The sequence below is a fragment of the Accipiter gentilis genome, chromosome 2 (assembly GCF_929443795.1).
Source record: "Accipiter gentilis chromosome 2, bAccGen1.1, whole genome shotgun sequence".
NCBI lineage: Eukaryota > Metazoa > Chordata > Aves > Accipitriformes > Accipitridae > Astur > Astur gentilis.
Genome location: NC_064881.1, coordinates 37,736,082 through 37,759,650, shown reverse-complemented (window position 1 = coordinate 37,759,650; position 23,569 = coordinate 37,736,082). Strand labels below are relative to the sequence as shown.

At 36.3% G+C, this 23,569-nt stretch overlaps 1 protein-coding gene across 3 annotated transcripts in view; it reads left to right on the top strand.

Moving 5' to 3' along the window:
- Nucleotides 1-23,569, top strand: part of CSMD3 (CUB and Sushi multiple domains 3) — a 767,893-nt gene that overhangs the window by 103,465 nt on the left and 640,859 nt on the right. For all 3 annotated transcript variants that reach the window (XM_049824473.1, XM_049824463.1, XM_049824457.1), the window contains exon 3: nt 15,920-16,032. In XM_049824473.1, coding sequence (XP_049680430.1) covers nt 15,920-16,032 — 113 coding nt within the window. The remainder of the gene's footprint in view (nt 1-15,919; nt 16,033-23,569) is intronic.

The following is a 23,569-nucleotide window of genomic DNA, read 5'->3' as shown; positions in this document are numbered from 1 at the left end:
CTAATGTGATCCAGATTTATATGGCAGTGGGTCTTAACACTGATTTATGCGGTGCAGATATAAGAAATTTTTTAACTGATATTAAGCCATGAAGAAGCCATTTCAAAAAGAGGAGTTAGTTACTATTTTTCAAAATAATTATAACCCTCAACAGACAAACAAATTTATTTATTGTGGTTTTTTTGTGTTTTTGTTTGTTTGGTTTTTGTTTTTTTGGTTTGTTTTTTTTTTTATAAAAAATGTGCTTGCTTAAACAAAATGCTTTTTTCAGACTGTTATTTAGAGAAGTCATCAGTTATTCCTGGTACTTCAAAGGTAAAATTTCAAGAAAGTAACAGAGCAGGACCAACCTTCACTGTTCTAAAAAAAACTTATTCCCTGTGTACTCTGTTAAATGGATTCTGTCCTGAAAATAAATTTGTATTGATTTCACACTTTGCATTATGTGTCTCAGTGGTTTGAAAAAGTTATATTTAGCATTTTTATAAAATATATATCCAAATGATGCAAGGACAATGAAATTGTTTGAAACTTCCTCCATAGTTTTTTTTTTGCTTGACTGTCTTTATCAGTTAGGGTAGTAAAAAGTAATAACTGTAACTTCTTATGTTGGTATGGAATGTGAGCAGCTCACTCATCCTCTTTTTTTGTGAGATATCCTGTTTGCAGTAATGATTATTTCCCTTAAAAGTCTTGTTTGCTCCACTATCTGATTCTGTTTACTGAGAATTGGTTTTTTAATGTCAGTCAAAATTATTCATATGTGGAATTAAGATAATAACACAGCCTAACCTATTTTTTGATGATTGCAAAATAGATTAGCTAAGTGGACTCATGTTTGTATTATACATTTATTTTTATTTAAACCTACCCCCATTTATTAAAAGCTACATGATAGATGCAGACCTGGCAGACCTGTAACTATTTACAGATGTGCATTTTATACATGTATAGCTATTATCCATTCCTAAATACAGAGGTAAACACTAACTGCATTTTCTTACCTGTTTTTAGCAACAGTAACAGAATCCTTGAAAATTTCTTTCCTGAAATGATTGTGCTATTCCAAGCATGAAAATAAATTCATCTGTTTACTAAAATAGTGGATTCTCAGCATGTAATCAAAAAGACCTTGTCATATTGGACTTTTCTTAGTAATGTTTTGTAAAAGTGTTCATAAGGAAAAGCAGTATCATATTTTGAAATCACTGTCTCTAACAGTGGAGCAGTACAGATGGATACTCACACAGCAGTGTGTTCTTAAAACTGTAAATGCAATTTGGTCCCTGCTGCAATAATAGTTCTAGTTATTCCTTAATATTTAAAAATATTAGAAAAACATTATCTTTTTTTTTTAACAGTAGTACAACATTGTATGCTTTCATGCATAGCACAATGAGTTGCAGTAAACAACATTGTCAAGGCATATAGAAAAAAGAGAATATTCTAGTTGTGTGTTTATTGTTGCCATGGGTAAGCTGCATTTTGTCCCTACACTGATGACTTTTGGCATGCTTATCTATGTTTATTATAACTATTAGGGAGAAAAATACCCCTAAAACTGAAGTGCTCTATACTTTTACATGCTATCTAGTCTGCTTCAGGTAGGTGCTGGTTTTCAGTGGTCCTTTGCATGGTCCTTGTGTGAAAAGCAAGTACAAGCTTGGTTTTCAATTACTGAAGAAATGTAGATCCTGTTTATTTTAATAGGAATGTTCTGAGCTGATTTGTAGCAGAACAAAAGCTGTGACTCAAAGCCCATAGAAGTGTGAAGATGCTGATTGGTTACAATGGGTTTTGTATTAAATCCACTGCCCATTGGCCACTAAAAATCACTGGTGTAGGGGTGAAAAATGTATATAAAAATTGGTTATGGGAATAATACATATATTTTTTGATTAATTTTACATCTTTGTTACTTTTGGAAAGATTTCTCCTTTGTTAGATCAGTTAAGGGAAGATTTCCAAAAGTGGAGGTTAGAATAAGGTACCTGATACGCTTCTGTTATATTATACTGGATTTAAAATGTTACAATGTCTTTCATGTAACAAAAAATTCCTTTCATAATTGCTATTTTTTTCTTTTCATTTCATATCACAGATGTTTGAAGAGAGCAGTCAATTAATTTGAAAAGCTATACTTAATTATTGAAATATTTTTTTAACAAATTTGAAACTTAATTATACTGTGGAGAGTTTTTTCTTCCTAGAAAGTCTTCTCCTTTTTGTTTTGGGGCATGGAAAGGGAAAAAACTCGACCAAATTTTTAATTTAGAATTTTCTCCCTTGGAAGAGGGACCTTCTTTTCTATTTTAAACTCAAATATGATTTTGTCAAAATTGCTTTTCACTTTTCTGCTAGAAATTTTGCTACAGCATTTTAGCTATAATGATCAATATGGAATTAAATACTTACCTCCTATGAGGTTGAAAATGACATGTTTATATTCTTTATGCTTTTGTAGTATATACATTATGCTTATATAATAGATACTTTAATTTACAACCCTTTACTGTTCTGTTTTTTTAAAGATCATTATAGGGTCTCATTTATGGCTTGATGAGATAAATAGTGTCTCAAGTGTCACAGCTTTTTTCGGAGATCTGTCTGTCTCAGAATTTTAGATCTGCAAATGAAAAATCTTTTCCATTATATCCTTGCTTTCTTCTCCTCCACTTTGTGTATTATTCAGTTGTCTCTGTTGCCCTGTGTTTTTCCATTTTTTTCCTGTATTCTGAAACTCTTCCCCTCCCATGCAACTACAAAGTTTTACTGCTCCTGTAACTGTTCCCCTCCAAGGGCATTTTAGAATGGATATGGGAAATTGAGAGCTTAATTTCTCATTGCAGTGGTCAAAACCAAAATATTTATACATACTTCTTTCTCCACTGCAGTGGACTCAGGCTCTGTCTTGAAGAACCATATCCTCCAGACCTCTCTGTAGAAAGATAGCAATACCCAATATTGGAGGAGAGACACCTTCCTCTAGCATCTTCTGGACCAACCTCCCTCTCGTTGTCTGCTGCATGCTTTGCCTATATTTTCTCCTTTAAAATGAACAGGGGCCTGTGAGAAAAGTAGGTTGCTTTCAACTCAGAGTGTAAGTTTTCTGCGAGAAAACAATTAAATAAAGTCCATAGATTTTAATTTTTTTATTATTTTTTTTTTTTTTAGCTATTGCAATCTGTTTTCCAGCTAATTTAGCTGATGAATTGATAGGATTTATTCTATTTGTTGCTGTTACTCAATGATGACTTTATATTCCAAGACAGTGAGGTTTTCATATTAAAAGTTTAAGATTCTGAAATATACGCAGATATCTTTTCCTCCTTCACATGCCCTGCTACTGCAACTTTCTCTCTGTACCAGAACAGAAATAACATGTGTGGTGATAATGTCACAAGCATTTTGCTTGTGGATGAATTCCAGAACTCCACAGAATATTTAGTATAAGTTGAAGCTGTTCTGGAAGTTCCTGGCACCTGCAACGGTGATAAGCAAAATATGGCATCTCTCCTTTCCATACTGTGCTATTTTCACACATTAAGGCAAAGTTACAAAAGATGGTTGAGCTCATCTAAAAGCTTGTTGTCACTTACAGAAGCAAATCCAGCTCCCATATTCCTCTGGCTTTGGCTGTGTGATCCTTCCCTTAACTTCCATTGGCTTTGGCACTCATCAGGCATATATCCCTTTGTGGATATGCTTCCCTTTGCTAACTGAATTGACTTGGGTTTATTTTTAATGGATTAGTTCTTCATCAAGGTGGTTAAATGAACCAATTCACAGAGGAGTGTGCAAATCACTAGAACCAGTGTGAAGTCAGAGTCAGAGAAGTGGGAAAATTGGAAGGAGCAGGCTCCTCTACTTTGGTGTTTAGAAAGCTCCAAGATCTGCTGAAATGTACTGTACATCTTTACCCAGATTTAAGAAGATGAGGAGAATAATCTATGTTGTCATAATGTTTGAGCTGCTAGAGGCTAAAAACACTTACTGCTTGCTTCATCATTTTTAAAATTCTTGTTACTTTAAGGACCTAGAATGTTTTTGAGTGCACTAAAAGTAATTGGTTTTATACATTTTTTTCTGATCAGTTTTTCTATCCAAGAAGCAAGCGAACCCTCACCCAAGAGATTTTTAAAGACTATTTGTATAGTCTTGTAGTGAGATATCTGGTTCTTCTTACTTACTATTTGAAGTTCTTCTTGCTATTTTTTTATGTATTAAAATAAATTGACTGTTATAGGAAAGACAATTATTTATAAAGTCTGTTTCATTTCTGATGCTAAAAAAAAGTGGAGAGTTGTATAATAAAAGTTTCACACTGATAATGGATGGTGGCATTTTTTTAGAAACATGCTTTGTAAAGAATATAATGATTGTGCCAGAACCTGATGAGTAACTTATTGTTTAGTTCAAAGCAGCTGTTCAATTAAAAATGTTCAGCCTTGACCTATGATCATTATTTTAAAATAATAGCTCGCATGAGCAGTTTTACATTTTGACAAGGAAAAATTATCATTTGACAAAAATAAATTAGTTCATAAATCATATGTCGATTTGTTAATGAATTGTTGAATAAAGTAGAAGATATTTCTATTAACATTTTCAGTGAGATTAAAACTTGAACCCAGTCAGCTACTTCTACTTGATCTTGTTTGCTTTGTTTTAGAGGCTATAAAGACAAATTCTATTTACTTATTTTAAACTGATTGAATAGACATTTAAGAAGTGTAAGAGTTACTTCTATTCATATTTGAATTGGAATTCTTTTAGGGAAGCCTTTACATTCCTTACTTTCTTCCTAATTCAATGGGTAAGTAACTGCTCTCTTGGAAGGAAAGTTGGAAAATGAAACATTAGTTGAATTTTACCAGGATGCTGTAGATCAAGCTTGCAATACTCTCAGCTGCAATTCAACACCTTTAATAACTTCTCAACATGTACATGTGCATGCATATATGCACGGTCAAAAACTTAAACACTAATTAGATTCAGACTTAATTGTCTATTACTCAGTAGGGAAGTGTTTCCCTTTCCAATACACTTTTGAGATTTCAAAAATGTTTGTTCTGAATTGGTATGTAAGAAAGAACATTAGAGGTTGTGGTGAGTTGACCTTGGCTGACTGCCAGATGCCCACCCAGCCACTCCATCAATCCCCCTCAACAACAGGACAGCAAGAGAAAATAAGATGAAAAAAATCCTGGGTCAAGATAAAGATGGGGAGATCACTTACCGACTACTGTCACACACAAAACTCAACTTGGGGAAAAAGAATTTAATTAATTGCCAATTGAAAAGAGAGTTGGGTGGTGAGAAACAAAGACAAAAAACTAAAACACCTTCCCCCCATCCCCACCCTTTTATTCCCAGGCTCAATTTCACTCCGCTATTATCTCCTCTACCTTCCTGCTCCCTGAGCAACTCGGGGAAGATGAGGAATGTGCAGTTGGGATTGGTCCATAAGAGTTCCTCTCTGCTGCTCCTTTCTCCTCATACTTTTCCCTGTTCCAGCCCGGGTCCTCCATGGGCTGCTCCAATGTGGGTCTTCTCCATGGGCTGCAATTATTTCAGGGAACATCCATCTGCTCCACAGGCTACAGTGTGGATACGTGGTTTAGTATGGTCCTAGCATGGTGGGCTGCAGGAGAATCTCTGCCACATTGCCTGGAGCACCTCTTCCTCCTCCTCCTTCTCTGACCTTGCTGTCAACAGGTCTGGTTTTCACACTTTTTTTTCCTCACTTCTCACTGCTTGTGCAGCATTTTGCCCCTTCTTAAATATGTTTCCACAGAGGCGCCACCAGCTTTGCTGATGGGCTCAGCTGTGTTCTGCAGTGGGTCTGTTGTGGAGCTGGCTGGAACCAGCTGTGTCCAGCACAGGGCAGACCCTGGCCTCTCCTTACAGAACCTCTCCCACTACCAAAATCTTGACACCTGCACCCAATGAAAACATGGAAACGTGTCTGTCACGTGAAAGACATACATTGCAGAGCCTCAGTTTAAATCACTGCCTAGAAATTGATTTCTTGAATTGTGAGATTTTCATAGGCCTCCTAAAACTCTAGCAATTCTTTCAGTGATATACTGCTAAACTCTGAATTTCCTTATTAGTTACATGTCCAATCCCTTTCTGGATACTTCTAAACTCTTGGATTAATAAAAGAACTAGTTCAACAAGGCAATTGGACTCCCTCTTATCAGTTTTAATTTGCCACTTTTAAATTTTACAGAATTCTTTCTATTAGTATGAAAGAATTAATAGCTTTTCTTTAAATTAAAATAGTTATTTTTCTAATAAAATATAGCAGAACACTAGCAAAAAGAGCATGATGCTAGATTATTTGAGTACTGTAAGAAAACATATACTGGGTCAATGGAAAAAGTTTGAAGTAGGAAGGATTAAAAAGGAATCTATTACAATTTTAATTATTCTGGACTATATTACTTTCTAATATAATGCTGGAAAAATAGTTAGAGCATATCTGCAAAAAGACAGAAATGCAAAGTATAAGTCATTATTTCTCCCTCCAAAATCCATTAATAACTGTGAGCAGTGACTTGATTGCCATCATGAGTGATTGTGCGATCCAATTCGTTAGAATTCTTTTGGAGTGTATTTGATCCTCTCTTGGATTAGCTACTATTGCTTCTTGACTTTTTAGCCCTTGGTGTTCTTGGAACTTGCTGTTCAGATGTGGTCTGTTCTGCTCAAAGGTCAGAAAGGCAGGAATGCATAGGTGGGTGCATAGAATATGGATGTGAGAAAAGGCTACAGCATTGAAGAGTTAAAAGGGAAACTGGTTTTGCTTTGACAGCTAATAGAGCAGTCAGAAATTAACAGTCATGGAAATATTGTTGATGTGATCCATCAGATTAGATACACTGTATTTACAAGTCTGAATCCTGGTCTCTTGTTCTTTGGACTTGTTCTTCACTGGGAGAACAACACTTTCCAACTTTGGTGTGTGTTGTGAGAATAAGCATGTTAGAATTGCAAGGTCTTCCCTCCTGTGGCATTTGTGATCACTTAGGTATGTTACTTAGATCAGGAAAAAGAGGCTATTATCACATAGAATAATTTGAATCTGACCTAGTATGTGTCATGGGCAATTAAGGATCAGATCTGACTGCCCAGGGAGGCTGGGCCATCTCCATCCTTGTAGATTTTCAAGACTTAACTGTATAAAGCCCCGAGCAACCTGGTCTGACCTCAGACCTGACCCTGCTTTGAGCAAGATGCTGGAATAAAGAGCTCCTGAGGGCCCTTCCAACCTGATTTATCCTGTTAGCTTGTGTTGTGGAATTAATATTTTGGGATATCCAGGCAATCTTTACAGGAACTTTCCTGTGTATTTTTCATATTTTCAATAGGATAAGATTTCTCTTTATTTATTTGGGAAGATTAATGTAATCTTGGTAAGCTGCATGGGAAATCCAAAACAAGAGTGAAAAAGATCTTTCTCGTGTGGCATTCATACTAGTTTGCAGGGATACTGAGAGAGTAAAAGACGCTAAAACGATTAGAGCTGAATCTCAAGCATTAGACTGTGGAATTTGATATAGAAATCCTATAGCATCAGATGTACTTCAGACTGAATGACCTGTATGACTCTGTGTGTGGAATATGGACTACTCAATTTCAAGGAAGGAGAAGCATTGCGTTAATATGTTCAGGGCTTCTTTAAAGGTGTGTGGTCTTGTTCAAAAGCAAAGATAGATGTAGATAACAGTTGTAGGTAACTTAATTTCATAAAGTAATTTAATTTCTTAAGTCCTTCGTAAACATAAAAGCACCACTGATGTTTAAATAATGTATTTAATGTTGTAGATTCTATCAAAGATCTTGGTAGTGAAATGCATATTTTAATTTTTAAAAGGATATTACCTTGCTTTTCCTAGCCTTTTACAACTGACTGCTGCTGCTACTTAACCACTTTTCAGTGCTTTTGGAACTTTCTACTGGTAGACAGTTTGCTGTTCAGAAACTAGAGATGCTTACATGTCTGGTGAATTATTATGGAAGGGACACAAGAAAAAAAGAGCACAAACCAGACTGAAAGGGAAAGAGATGCTAGATTTTGCATTGTCACGGAAGAGGGCAACCAGAAATATGCCAACAGGGAAACGCAATTTTAATGTGGCAGTCAGAATCTGGGATGCCAAACTGGATACAGTGAATATTGAAAATTCATATTTTATTAAGTAATCATATCTTCTCTTCAATACCTCAGTATTCTAAATAAGAAAATGCTATGGCGTGTACAAGTAAGGGGTAGGGTCCTCAGAAACAAACATTTAATGAGTATTAGAAGACAAAAATAAAACTATGCCTAGAAAAAATACTGAAGAAACCTTTTATTTCAGTCAACCAGATACTGATCACAGCAAATGCAGTAGCAAATTGGGTGAGAAGAGCATGCTTTAATCTTAGAAAAAGCAAAGAAGCATTCCCTTTTGTTAAGAGCATCTATGATTTTTTTTTTATTATTTTTTTTTTTCAATAATCAGAGCTAGTGGGAAAATGTTAGAACAGGAATTTGGCAGGCAAAAGACCTGATCTCACTAAATTTGAAATTGAATCGGTGTAACATCAAGCTAGTCAGATGTTAAATCTAATCATCCGGTACTTAGAAAATGAATAGAAGTGTATATGAATACACAAACACACAGACAGAACTCCACCAGCTAATGATGAATTCATCAGCATGTAGTCCAAAAAGACCAAGTCCCAGCAGTACCTTACTAAGTTGAAGTTGTATTTTTTGGTAAGCATTACATGTTAGTGTCTGTATAAATAAAATATAATAAGTTACTGGACGTAGCAGCAAATAACAAAATCGGTAGGAGGATTGTAAATGGGAGAAATCCACTGGGTATGTAACTTCATTTTTTTATGTACTATAGATTTTAAGATTAATATTCTCTGCAGATTATCAAGTTGCATATGTATCACTGAGACCAAAATTTCATAGTGGAATAAAAGCAAAGTTACATTAATATTATAAAAGCAAAAGCTATAATAAGAAATATTTTATCTGTGCTTTGAATATATCAGGTGTTTCAGTTTCCTGAACACAGTTAAATATGGAATAATATTTCTACTGTCTTCAGAATGTTTGGCTTTATCTGTGGGGAAGATTCTCAGTGAAGATATAAAAAAGTTCATTTTACCTACTTTTATCTTATACTTGGCATTTTGCTTATTTGCCTGTACCTTTTCAGAATCCGTCTTCTGCATTTGACATGAAGAATAAACAGTCCTTTTGAGATCAAACTAAAAGTGAGAATGGATGGACTTTGACACTCTCTAATTTTACAGTCAAAGTTATAAGTTGGCATGTTGACATGTTTTATGTTTCTGCATTATTTTACATAAATTAAGGACAAACTTTTCTTACACCTTTCAGATTAGCCTAGAACTCTTCCTGTTGTAAAATTCCTATGAGTTTATCAAAAGTTTACTGAGATCAAGCAAAAGACTACTATTCACTTAAAAGATCTTCTGGTGAATCTCTTTGTGTACTTTCCAATCCAAATTGAAATATTCTAGGTGAACTGTATTTTCTTTGGAAATCAGTAACAGACTGTAGAAAAGCTAAATTTTGTGAACCTGAAAAAAAAAGCCTTTAAAATATATTTTTTAAAAATTACTTATTTAAAAGAGTAATCAATGCTTCGTCAAAAAGTGATTATGTAAGATACACAGACAATGAGAAAATGCTGTCATTTATCACACTACAATCTCAAGTGAACAGTTTATCTAGGATCATTTTTGTATGACTAATCAAGACTGTTTCCCATCATTTTAACTTTGCAAGTACGTAAAGATTGCTCTAATTTGATCCTGCAGTTGGGAGCTTGTCTTTCCTTAAGGGCTGGTGAGTTCCAAGTCCAGCATGCAGCTAAAAGTTCACTTGATATATGATTAAAGGTTTATCCCAAGGTTCACAGTAAGAACAGAAAACAACGGATTGATAAAACATAAGAATTTTCCAGTCAGAACCCTTAAAAGCTTGGAAACCATAAATCTAAGATGATTTGTCATTTTTAAATTATGATATAGATTATTTTAAAAAGGGAGATTATAATTACTTTTATAGTCTCATAAAATCCATTTAAAAAAAGGAAAACTGACATTCAACTGTTTAATATTGTATCCACATTGTTTTTGTGAATCTACAGCATGTGCCAAAATACAGTAACTCATAGGAATAGACACAGTGACATACACTGTAAATGGTGTGTTTGAAAGAAAATAATTATGTAATTTTCAGTCACTTTTAAAACAAAAAAAAATACTACAGATTTTCATATAGATTCAAACATAATCAACATTTCTTATAATTCATTTACTATATTTTAATTAACAGTGACAGAATATTTAGAAATTCCTGCAGACATAAGACAATATTTTGATGCAGAATCCATCTGACTCTTTCCATCACTGAAAAAACATGTAAGTATGGAGTCAGAGAACTTCCCCACATACGACACAGGCTCCTTCAAAACTATTCTTTCAGCTGGAAACAGACATCCTTTAGTCACTTAATTTGTAAACTGGGAAATTTTCTGCACTTTCATCCTGAGTACTTAGAGAAATCTGAGGACTCAAATAAAATCTGTCTTATTTTGCCAAGAAGTCTTAGCAAATAAAAATTTAACAGTTATTATAGCAGTTGTTATTACTAATACACTTAAAATATTACTAACACTCATACACCAAGTAACTAACTATTACAGAAAGGTCTCGTTGATAATACAGTTAAAATTGTACAGAAACTTCCTATAACCTACCTCTTTTCTCTGGTGGTGTTCTCATCCTTCTGATGTCCCCCTGGATCCTCAACAGCTTTGGCTTTCTTCAGGAGGATGAAGTCGGGACTAGGGGGGTAAATATGGTAAACAACCAGCAGGATTAATTCTTTGCCAAAGAATATGATGGTGACGATGAAGATTTTCTTCTCCTCTGTCTTGCATCTACTCAGGATTATTTATACACATACCTTTAATTAAATCTCATATGCCCTCTTCTCTGGCTCCCGGTTACCAAGTGATTCTGTCCTCTATTCCTTCTTATACAGTGAGGTGGTTACAAAAACATTGCCAGATTCACATTACTGAAACTACTTTACAAAGCATCGTAATTTTGCATGCAAATAATATCTAAATTCTAAATACATATTATGTCTCCAAGTGATATATTGTCTTTAATTTCACCATATTTACTACTGGAGTTTCTATAGACAAGAAGTTTTTCCGGAAAAACATCTGATCTTTCTAACGTAGAAAGGCTGAATGAATAAAAGTATTTCTCAACCTTTTCCTGCACTGCCAGAATTATCTGTAGTCTTTGGGTATCCACCCAGCTAATTTCATAATTCACATTCACAACTTCAAAGTCTACTAGGTGGACACATAACATGCCCATTTCCTGTGTGCATAAGGTACCTGACAAGCTTGCTAAGACACCAGAAAGAACAAAGAAAACATATGTGTTCATACACAGTGTATTAATTTACAAATTTGTACCACTGTTGTACATTGGATAAGACTCTGTAGCTGAACAGCAGCATCTCAAACAACTATTCCAGTAGAACATTACAATTCAAAATTTCTTTTTTTTTTTTTTTTTAAGAGTTGGGACAGAAAGAAGTCTATCTCCTTCTCAGAATTCTGTAGACATTATCTTTTAGTTCCCATGATTTCTTGCCACAGGAGCCAGTATCAGTTGCTTATGGGACGTCTTTATATATTTCAGGGAACACTAAATGAGCCAGTTCATAACCAAAAAGGGAAAGAGTATAAGGACTGGCTGAATGAAAACCCCACCAAAACCAACCAAACGAATGAAAAAAACAACCCCAAAACCACCTGTCCTAGTATAAACTTCTTCTGCCAAAGTGGTACACTATAAAGGAGTGATTGAAGTGTCTAACATAACATATTGACACCTAGAATCCCTGAGGGATCCTGCCTGGCCCCCAGCTCTCCAGAAGAGGTTGGGTCTCATGTTGGTCCAGAGTCCTATCTACCAGCTCTGTGCTGATGTCTCAAATACCTCATGGTGTCTAAAGCAGCAGTAGAGAGACACCTGAATCACTCCATTAGGTATTTTAAATTTGAAAAACGATGACGCAAATGGAATGAAATATGCAAATGGAACGTAAGAGAGAAAATTGCTGTAGATAAAAAACCCCTCAACCACTACAGGAAATTTGTATTTTAAATGTGTTTAATATGCAAATGATACCAGCTTAAGGAGATGACTGATTGTTTTGTGTCAGTATCCCACCTGAAGTTTTGCTTTTACCAGGGTACTCTCTTTAAGTAAGCCATTTAGTTGTGACTGGTCTGAATTAAGTGACAATGAGACCTATGCACATATAGGCATTTTGCTGCTTATCTGACGTCTCTCTCCTGCAGTTATTATGTATTTGCTATGTTTCATTTTAAATGGCTAAGAAAACTATTCTAGCTAACACTTATAACTTTTCTGAGAGTTTTACACACAAATGAGACAAGCGTTGAGGTCAATATACTGTAGTATTCAATGAATAATACTCAAATATTAGGTTACTTCAATTGTCTGAGCAAATTTCATTCCATTCCCTTTTGAAAATTTGTAGCATTTTACCAAGTGATATTTGCATGTTGTTGTATTTTTATTTATTAAAAATTTTAATTCATTTTGTACCCACTAAACCACAAATAAAACCTTTGCATTTTTTCTTATGAATTTAAGTACAGCAACCAAATTAAAGAAACAATCTGAACATTTCTGAGTAAATGCAGCATAATGGTGATAAAAAGCACACCCCTGAAAGCTAAATGGTATAAACCAGCTCTAATAATGATTTGTTTTGCATGAGGAGGTGTAATGCTTGCCACACTAGTAACATATATGTTCATTTTAAAAATCCTCTGCCTATCTAAGCTGTGCATATGTACCAGTCATAAAATCAAATAATTTGGGATAAATGTGTATTTCTTTTCTGCTGGATATGTTTATACCCACAATACGCTCAAATCATTGAGTAGCTAAATAGATATGTTCTAGATCTGCTGTGTGCTGCAAATTAAAGTTTTACGCAAATTATTGGCTTGGTTTTATGTTAGGTCAGCTTACTTTCAAGTGGTGATACTTACCAATGAATTAATGTATTTATTGGTTTATGAATAAGCTAATGGGAAAACTGCACTAATATTGACTTGTCAAGGAATTATACATATGTTTATTTGGAAGAGGCAAGCATTTTATTAATTTTATTGTTAGAACACAAATATATTCTCATAATCAAATAAAAAAATGCATTTCCTAAATCCTAAATATTCTGTAAATAGTCTTCCATCTTTAGATATTAGCATAAAGTCTTTAATCAAGTCTTATTTTAATGACATTATTCATAAAGATGACAAAACAAAGAATAGATGTCTGGACACAGACACACTGATGACTTGCTGCATATTTTTTGATCTGTATATACACCTGTCGTGGTTTAAACCCAGCCAGTAACAAAGCACTGCAAAGCCGCTCGCTCTCTCACTCCGCCCCCCCCCCCCCCCCCCCCCCCCGGCCACGGTGGGATGAGGACAAAATAGAAAGAAACACTCGTGGGCCGAGACAAGGACAGGGAGGGATCACTCCCCGCTTATGGTCGCAGGCAAAAGACAGGCTCAACTTGGGGAAGAAACAAAATCAATTGAATTTACTACAAATCAAATCAAACCAAGGATAATGGGAATTAAACCCAACCCTTAGAACACCTTCCCCCACCCCTCCCTCCTTCCCGCCTCAGCCCCACTCCCGGTTCTCTCTCCCTCCTCTCCCCGGCGGCCCAGGGGAACAGGGGGTGGGGGTTGGGGTCAGCTCCCCACACGCTGTCTCTGCCGCTCCTTCCTCCTCAGGGGGAGGAGGACTCCTCACCCGTCCCCTGCTCCACCGTGGGGTCCCTCCCACGGGAGACAGTCCTTCACCAACTTCTCCAACGTGAGTCAGTCCCGCAGGCTGCAGTTCCTCACAGACTTCCCTGGCGTGGGTCCTTTCCGCGGGCCGATCTTCAGTCACAGCCTGCTCCAGCGCGGGCTTTCCCACAGAGTCCTGGCCATCTTGGGGGACCTCCGCTCCCCCGCTCCCCTCCATGGGCTGGGGGGGGGACAGCCTGCCGCCTCACCACGGGCTGGGGGGGCATCCCCTCCTCCCCCGCTCCTCCTCCCCTCCTCCTTCACTGACCTTGCTGTCTGCAGAGGGGTTCCCCTCACATTCCACTCCCCTCTCTGCTGCAGGTTCCCCTTCTTAAATCTGTTCTCCCAGAGGCGCCACCACCGACGCTGACGGGCTCGGCCTGGGCCGGAGGTGGGTCCGACTTGGAGCCGGGGAAGCTTCCAGCAGCTTCTCTCAGGAGCCGGCCCTGCGTCCCCTCCTCCGCTACCAAAAACCCAAAACAACACCCCCTTAAGTGTTGTTGCTACTTTTGTTCATGTTTTTCAATTTTCTTCTCATTATTCTATGAATAATACTATATCATTTGGCTTTCATACCTGTCATCATTTTAGCCAGTAGCATACATTGGATGTTCTGGAATCCTGTAAAGATGCAGTGCAAAATCAAATGTCTCTGTGAATCTTAATACATGGCTGTTTTTCAGTGTGTGTTTAAAGAAGTAGGGAAGAGGTTTGGAGGGTTTTTTGTGCATGTGTACACTAGATTTTATATTTCACATATAACAGTAAATCAAAACATGATCATGAATGTATGTATAAAAAAAAAAAGAAATGGTGAATTTATTCTAACAATGGAAAAGGAAAAGGTAAATCTTGAGCCGCCTGGACTAACTCTTATGTTAAGCCTACTCTGAGCAGGAGGTTGGACTATCTGACCTAAATTTTTCTATAATTCTAAATTCAAAGTAATAAGCAAAAACAGGGCTTAGCTACAAACACATGAAAACAATTTAATGTTAATCATTAATAAAATAAATCATCCTAATCTGCTACACAACTTGACACACACAGCTAACTAGGCTGAGGAGTATCCACAGGTAAATTATTCAACTTGTTTACGTATTTTTGACAGGTAAATTCTATGGGTTTTGTTGGTCTGGTATGAACCCTGACAAAGTTATTCTCCTAGAATAGAGAAAGTAAGTGTTATCATATGTACGTCAAACGAAAAGAATGTGTAGAGCTGAGTGTCAGTAGAGCATATCAGCAGTGCTATGAGTACTCAAAAATTGTTCTTTCATCTGTGTCTCAAACATAGTGGTTTTAATAAAACAAAACCAAACCAACCAACCCTCCCTCACCCCCAGCAATCCTGTAATTCCTTGCAAGAGAGCTTTCTTTATGGATGTATGATTTCACTATGATGGTCTTTGGATTTCCTGTTTGAGTTGAAAGCAGAAATATCTTCTCTAAGGCTAAAGTACCTAGTTTAAATAATCTTAAATTCCCTGAATAAAGTGAATCATGGTCCCCTTTCTTTCATCATGTTAGGGCAGAAAATTCATCCACTACAAATTTTAACAGAAGTCTGTGTAAAATATATAATGCAATAGATGTTTGAACATAACTCTAAATAGTGTAACTTGGCTGGTGGTTTGTGAGGTGTTTTTTTCATCTACTGATAATCTGGACCATTTTTTAAGTCCAGTTTCTCTATCTTACTATCATCTCTTCTAAGTATAGTTTTCTCAACCCAAAGTACCTTACCTGCTTCAGTGTCCGTGACACCCACTAAAATTTAATATTGATTCCTTAAACTACTGTGTAAAAATCATTTTCTCAAGTAATATAAACTATATATGTTTAAGTCAGTTGCCCTTGCCTTGATGAAATATTGTTTGGAACAGCAACATGTCACATACAGTTTTATTTTTCAGAGAATTAACCATGAGTTTTGCTTTTTTCTTTCTTAGGTTAACAGGATTTCATCTTCCTCCACCTGTGACAAGTACAAAATCTGTGTTTTCACTGCGCTTGACAAGTGACTTTGCAGTTAGTGCTCATGGCTTTAAAGTTTACTATGAAGGTAAGACATTCTTTAAAAAAAGATTCTGGATTTTTTTCTCTGATCTCTATACTTAACAAAAATAAACGTCCCACAAGAATATATACATATACACACTTATAACCTCATCCAAGTTACAATGTTTCATTTTCATGCAGTCATTCAGATGCACAGACTCACATCTGAAACCAAAATATTTAAAACTCTACCATCTATAGTCCCATCTAGACAGAAATGTTTTATGACCTTTACTTTAATATTGCCAAATTCTTTAAATTCTGAAAAACATAGTCATAATCTTTCTGGTCCTTCTAATATATGCTTATTCAAATTAATGCCAGACATTACTAGTTAATCTTGAATTTCACTAGAAAGTTGAATTTCTATCTGCAAGTTTTATGGAGAGATTCCTTCTCATACTTGCATAGGAGAAATGCTGACTCAGTTTTCTGAACTGACATAAAGCTACTTCTCTATTTCAGTTTTCACAATTGTCTACAGTTTTCACGCAGACACTGAAGTAAATGAGCAGGCTCATGTATTCCTGAAGTCCAGAAGTTCATAGTATTGTATGTATGTTCCAGGAAGGATCTTGTTTATGATCAAACTCACTTTAGTCATGTTTAATCAATTTCTTGGCACTGGGACTCTGAACTCTAACATGTGTTTATAGGATATAAACAGAAACTGTTGTTTTTCTCTTTTTCTTTCCTATTGTTTTTTTTTTTTTCTTTTCTTAATTGATGTAAAAACACTTGATCTTTCTGCTTCCACTAAGTGTCTCTGTCAGCAAGCCAGGAGCTATAGTACAGCCTGGAGAAGCTCTGAGGCCGTTGTAGTACCCACCTGCAATAGAAGCTAATCTCTGAGAAAGTAACTAGCTAAGTAACACTTTGATAGCTAGGAAAATATCCAAAAACTGGTAATGCAATGAAGGGCTGCCATAGAAATACAGCCCAGAATCACTCTCTAGTAAAATGTGTTCAGCCATTGACATAGTTTATCTTCAGGTATGATGCATTAGAATGCTACTTCATATAGAAATTCTCTCCTATATGTACTTATGTAAAGATATGAAATGAAAAACATAAAAGAATTTTCAGGTCTTTCTTGTCCCTTGAGTTATTATAGAAAATAAATGAGGCAATTACACACACTTTTTTCTGGCTTGCACACAAGGAAGAGGTAATTTACAAAACAGAAATTCAAGCTAAGTGTAACAATTATTTTTGGCTAGATTATAGCTACTCTGTAGTCTGTTAATTTTTCAAGTGTTCAGTAACATTGTTAAGCAGCAGCATTATTACAAAAATATTACACAGAAATCCCTATGGATTTTTAACTATGCAAAATATAGTATGTACTTCTCTTATGCATATTAGGAAAATATGTAGCACTCTTTATCATTGACTTGGTGCCATAAATTGGGAAATTTGAATTCACCATGTATGGTATCATCTGCTGTCCTTATACATCATTTGCCAAAAGGTTTTGCACTACTAATGCTAACAGATAGTGTATTATGCATTTTGGTTATGATAGAGAATGATTAAAACTAAAATGGAAGATGACTAATAGAGTTCAGTTTGCACGTATAAATGATTCCTCACATAGTTTGTTTCTAGGCTAAAATAACGTGCTGATTAATAGAACTCAGGCTTCTGAATCACTGACAAGCGTGGGGAAATTTTACTTTCAGCCACAGAAATCAGCATTTTAGAACAAAACATAAACTTATTATCTTGAATCTGATACCCATCTTTTTCCAATCTCAGGCTTTATTTTGTGAAATCAGGAATATTGAAAGAAGTTAGATTAGACCCCAGAGTTTTAGTTCACTGGAGTCTCCCTTCCCACAGCCAGATCTACTTTTTTAAGAGCTGCATCAAGGCAGCTTCATTTAGTGAGAGAATTTTTCTTTCAATTCCTATTTTTCTGACTTCCTCTGAAGCTACCTGTCTTTACACTTAGCTTGCAAATAAATGAAAACTCATTACGTTACATTCATTTCATGCATCATTCCTTGACATGAGAGAATAGAGGTATTTAAATGATAATCACATCAGGGCAATCTCCATTTCTGTTCTTGTACTCTGTGAATGTCTTTAACCCTGCAATCAACATTTTCAGATCTGGTTCTACCTAGTATCCAATTTTAAAAAAATTTAATTGCCCAGTAGCTCCTTTTTAACTTCCTGATGAAATATCTGCATAATTAGCACCCCTAAATATCAGACCACATACTTTAGTGCTTCATTATAGATTTGTAATTCGAAACCTAAGACAGAAATGATTAGCAACCTATCATTGCAATAAAGCAAAATGATAGACAGAGATAGCATGAGAGGGCAGGATGAGCGGTAGAGACATATCTCTGAAAGGATTAGATCCAGGTGTGATTTGAAAAAGAAGGAACATACTTTTCATAATCAGTGATCATTTAAAATACTTTCCTTTGAAATGTTTGAAAATAGAAGGCATAGACAGATGGTTATATGGGATGCATTAGTGTTGACTATCTTTAAAAAAAAGCCCCAAACCTGCCAAATAAATAAATAAACAAATAAACAAAGCCCACCAACACCTCTTTCTTTGACCTCCCATCCTCCTTGAAGTATCTGCAGTAAAGCTGAAAATTGACAAGAAACTCCAGAGTACCTGACAGAATGTGTGGGAACTATGAATCTGCTGTGGACTTTCTTGATCATAACTTAGAGGAACATATTAATTTTCTGGTATCCTGAGAATAAAAATGTGTATGAAATGATATAAAATTATGTCATCAATAGACCTACTGTGCTAGGACATCATTTGTAAGCCCCTGCAATTGCACCCACTCAAACTAAGTACACAATAGACCACAGAAATACGCACTCCAGCCTCCTACCATCAATATCATAAGCCTCAGTCTGTATCTTCTGTCCTTCCATCCTTCTCTCTTTCTCTCCCTCTCTCCTCCTCTCCCTCCTTCTCACCTTCTTTCTTTCCTCAATGTCAAGTGGCATATTTGGGTAAGCTTTGGTACCATTGTGCACATACTTCTTTATGTTCAGTTTCTCTATTATTTGGGAAAGAACACATCTGAGAAATACAGAGATATAGCTCTCTATATAGCACAATACCGCCGGAGAAAAAGGATTTAATGAGAGAAAACTGAAACAGATTACTCAAAATAAAAAGACTTTACTTACAGTGGCAACATAAAATGGTGAGATGCATTGAAAATTAAGGAGGGATATTAAGAAAAAACTTGAGCTACAGTATTACCAGCAGCAATTTATCACTTCATCACTGTCTAGTGACACAGCTTTGCTGACTGGAGTGAGAAATGGGGGAGTTGCAAGTCTGCTGATTCCTTGCCTGTTTTTTTCTGGAGAGGTTTCTGCCATCTTTTCTTTTTTTTTAGTAGCTTTCAGTATCTGTGTAGCATGTATGGGTATTAATATATGGAGGAGAAATGCTGTACTTGATCCCTTATTTGATCATTTAGGCCAAGCCACAGTGTAGCTGTGTCCTTTTTATTTTACTTCTGACAAGATTATTTTTATTTTGGAATAGAAGAATTTAATGCACTTTTCCATTTCCTGTTGTCCTGAGATACATAAGCAGCTTTATTCACTGAGGGCAGGGGAGGGGAAATACAGCTGCTAAGAAAGCAAGCAAGATAGCAGCTTGGCCCATACAGCAAGAGGCTTCAGTGAACCTAGTCCTGCTTTGAACAGTGCTTCCTTTTGTTCTTACTGGGTTGTTTTACAGCTATTAAACAGGTAGCTGACCTTGTTAAAACCATTGACTTCATTAAAAAATTTACTGCTAGAATTTATGGCAATCTTTATTCAAGGTAAGTATGATAGACATTTTTGTGCTATCCTATTGATCATGGGGAAGAAAAAAATAACTTAATATATAGTTTATTCTTATAGTGAAACACTTGCATGTCCTGGAGATGAATCACAATTATTTATAACAGTGTTATGAAATATAATTTTATCTGTTTTGTACTGCTACACATCTATTTAAAGCTGAATTATAAAACTGAATTATTAGACGCTGTATAAATAATGAAATGGTCTTCATGTTTGTACTGGAGTGGTGGTATTGGAATTCAGCAATTCTGCTGAAATGCTTTTGAGAAGGATTTGAGAGCAATGTTAAAAATTTCAAGACTGATCTCATCTTTATGGATAATGGCAGGAGGGGCAGGAAAGAAGGGAGCAGATGGTGTTTATTAACAGAATAGGATTTCCATCTAGTGACTTGTAGGGATCTATCATGCATTTCTTTCAGCAAAATTAAGAAAAATTGGTAGCTGATGTACAGGATTATTGAAGCATGTAGATCAGAAATACTAGTAGGACTTAAATGTGCCAGGATGTGGATGCTAAAAATAATTTTGGCAGTTGGTATAGAGCTAGAGAATGTGAACAAATAGGATAATCTATTTTTAGCTCTCCTGCGTATCAGAATTCAAAAATGTGGCTACACATAATCTAAATCTGGATTTAGGTAAGGTTCATGAAGTACTAGCTGTATGAAGCTAATAATATGACTACTAACTTCATATAAAAATTTAAAGGTGTTCTAATGAATTATTGTTTAATGTTGGAGTGGTCTCTATAAAAGGTTCACTCAAAAAGTGTTTGCCAGGTTGGAGTTGTAAAAGCCACAGACTTTAAGACGTAAAGTTGTCACCAGGCTTACTACCTGACAGATACTACAGGCTTTTTTTGTTTTCGTTCAGATTTTGCCATAGCTATTTTGAGTATGGCTGCTCTCTGTCATAAGATTGCTTCAGCGAGCCCAATGGAATTAAGTTGAGTTTGCCTAGTGTTTCTGAAAGGAAAGTCAACAAAGAGAAGAAAGGAGTAAGTAAAATAGAGAATGCTTAAATTACCTAAACAGATGCATTCATCATGGAAACTCCTGTCTTGAAAATGAAACATACTAAATCTAACAAGGAAACATACTAAACATAAGAAGGCAATCTAAATTCTGAATTTTTACTTCCATTCAACCTGTTGGATAACAAGAAAAAAGAAAGGTGCTAGAGTTTCTTTCTTTTGGCTGAATGCATGGGAATATCTGCCACATTGTCTAGGAAGTCACATAAAATTATCTAGCATATCCTTCTAGTCTTGGAATACTAACTGTGGATGGAAAGCATCCCAACAATGCTTGTTCATAGACTTGTATCTACTATCCACAGCGTGTGATGCAGAAATAAAATGTCTGTATATTCAGGGAAATAGAAAACATGAAAGATGCTTATCAGGCTTTGACTTTATTGTACCGTTCTTCAAGATAGTTATTAATGTGGTAAGTAGTTCTGAACTCCCTTGGTATAGGGAAGATAAAGAGAAAGTTACAATTTGCAACATTTAAAAATTAATTTAGTAAATGAAGGGGAGTTATCAAATCCTAAGTTTAGAGAAAGAATAAATAAATATGTAAGCTATAAGATACGGTGCTAAGTCATGTTGCAAAGTGATTTTTTTAGATTGATGTGCTTGCAGTGTAACTCCACTAAGAGAAGTAAATTTACACAAATTTTATGCTGTGATTAACAATGGCAGACTATTATCCTGCTTTTGATCATATTATTGATACTTCAGCATCAATCCAGACAAGAAAAACCAAAACAAGAAGTCCATCCTACTAAAAGTTTCAACATACCTCAGATATTTTATCTGGTAAAACTATAGATCAATATTATTTCCCATGTATCATGCAGAGATGTATAATCACATGACATCTTCCTAGCCAATGTTTTTTAAAATCTTAAGTAACATTTCCAAAATGCACTCTGTCAGTTAATACGTAACATTGTCACTAAATAAAATAAGTTTTGGGTGGGAAAATATTTTTTTTCTTCCAGCTGATCCAGTGTAGCCTGTGTGTCACAATACATCATTGCCCCAGGACTATCATGCTTAATCCTAATGCCAGAATTACTTGTAAAGCTGTAGCACAGAAGGGAATCACTCTTTATGAAATCAATACCAGGTTGCCTTGGTGCTTATTAATTTTAAATATTTCACCTGTACATTGTATTTTTCCCACCATTCCTGTATAGATCCAGAAAGACTAAAGAAAAATAGGCCTGTGGACTTAATCTGATTAATTTTTATTGTATTTCACACAATTTTCTTGATATTGCAATCACTAATTTGGATTTGGCTAAAGAATAACTTCTGGAAACAAATTCAGCTCTTGAAGACATCAAGATTTAAGAAAACTATCACTTTCTTTGATTCTACTGATCACTCTGCCTCACTTAGAAATAAGACTTTTTAACTCTGATTTTTAAACTTCCAGTCACTGGCTCTTATTCTGCTTTTATCTGCTAAATTACAGAGCCCTTAGTATTAGCATCTGTCAGTTCTTATGCTAGGTTCTTAAGTACTGCAATAAAATCACACTCTTCAGAGTATTCTTTCTGTTTAATATGGGCTTTTAAAGTCTTAATATAAAGTATTTTGTTCCCAATCACAAATTATTTTGTGCTATTCTTCTGCATTTTCATAATTTTGTGAGTGTTGTGATGTTTCTGAAAAATGGGTCCGGTCATTACGCTCATCCGGCTGAGTCCTGCACCTAATCACCACAATCTGTCCTATCTTCTTATTAAATCCTTTTTTAACACTCAGTGCAACCTCACTCTCTCTCCTGTGCATGTGTGAGGGCTTCAAGGGCTGAGTGCCAGCTTCTGGGGTCAGACTAGAGGTGTAGGTGCCCCTACCCTGTGGTATCAGCTACTGCAGAAGTGGGCTCTCAGTGCCAGCTGCTGGAGTAGATGGGGATCTTGGCTGCCACTCACTGGGGTGGGAACAGCGTCTGTCCCAAAAAACAGCTACTGGGAGGAACCTGCTTGGGTGAAGCAAGCGAGGCACGCAGTGCCGGCAGCTGGAACAGGCCATGTGCCTGGTGCTAGGGGAGTGTGGAGGGCAACTGTCTGTATCCTCTCCAAACCGGGTGTGCACAATTACAGCTGGACTCGCCAGCAGGTAGGAGGTGCTGGACCTGGGATGAGGTATCAGGTGGGTGGAGGGTCCATGCTGGACAAGTGTGTAAGTGCTGCATGTTTGCTAGTGAGCATCAAGCTGGACCAGCCAGTGAGTAGAGGACCCATGGGGCAGGTAAGAAGGCCTGCAATCTGGGCAGGGGTGCTGAGTGGACAGAGAGGTCGTGCTGGTACTTGGGGGATCCGCAAATGTATGTGTTTGTGAACCCAGATAATCTCATGTGCCTGTCTGCACTAGTGACCTCCTGTGTCTGCCAGCTGAAGAGGGGACTTGGCTGCTGGTGCTTGTGTTTTATGTGAGTCCTGTAGGTAGGTGCCGTTGAAGGCAGCACTTTGTCTGTGGCAGTCTGTAGACAGTCATGTCAGCGTCTGTGTGTGCGTCTGTGTGTTTCTCTAGGATACATGCTTAGCTGTGCAACTGGTTAAACCTGCAAATGCGAAAAGCATCAACAAGGTCCATTGGCCTGAGTCAGACACCTCCACGTCTCAAGATGCCCCAGGCTGGGCTCCTATGGCTGGGCAAGAGAAACCTCCAGG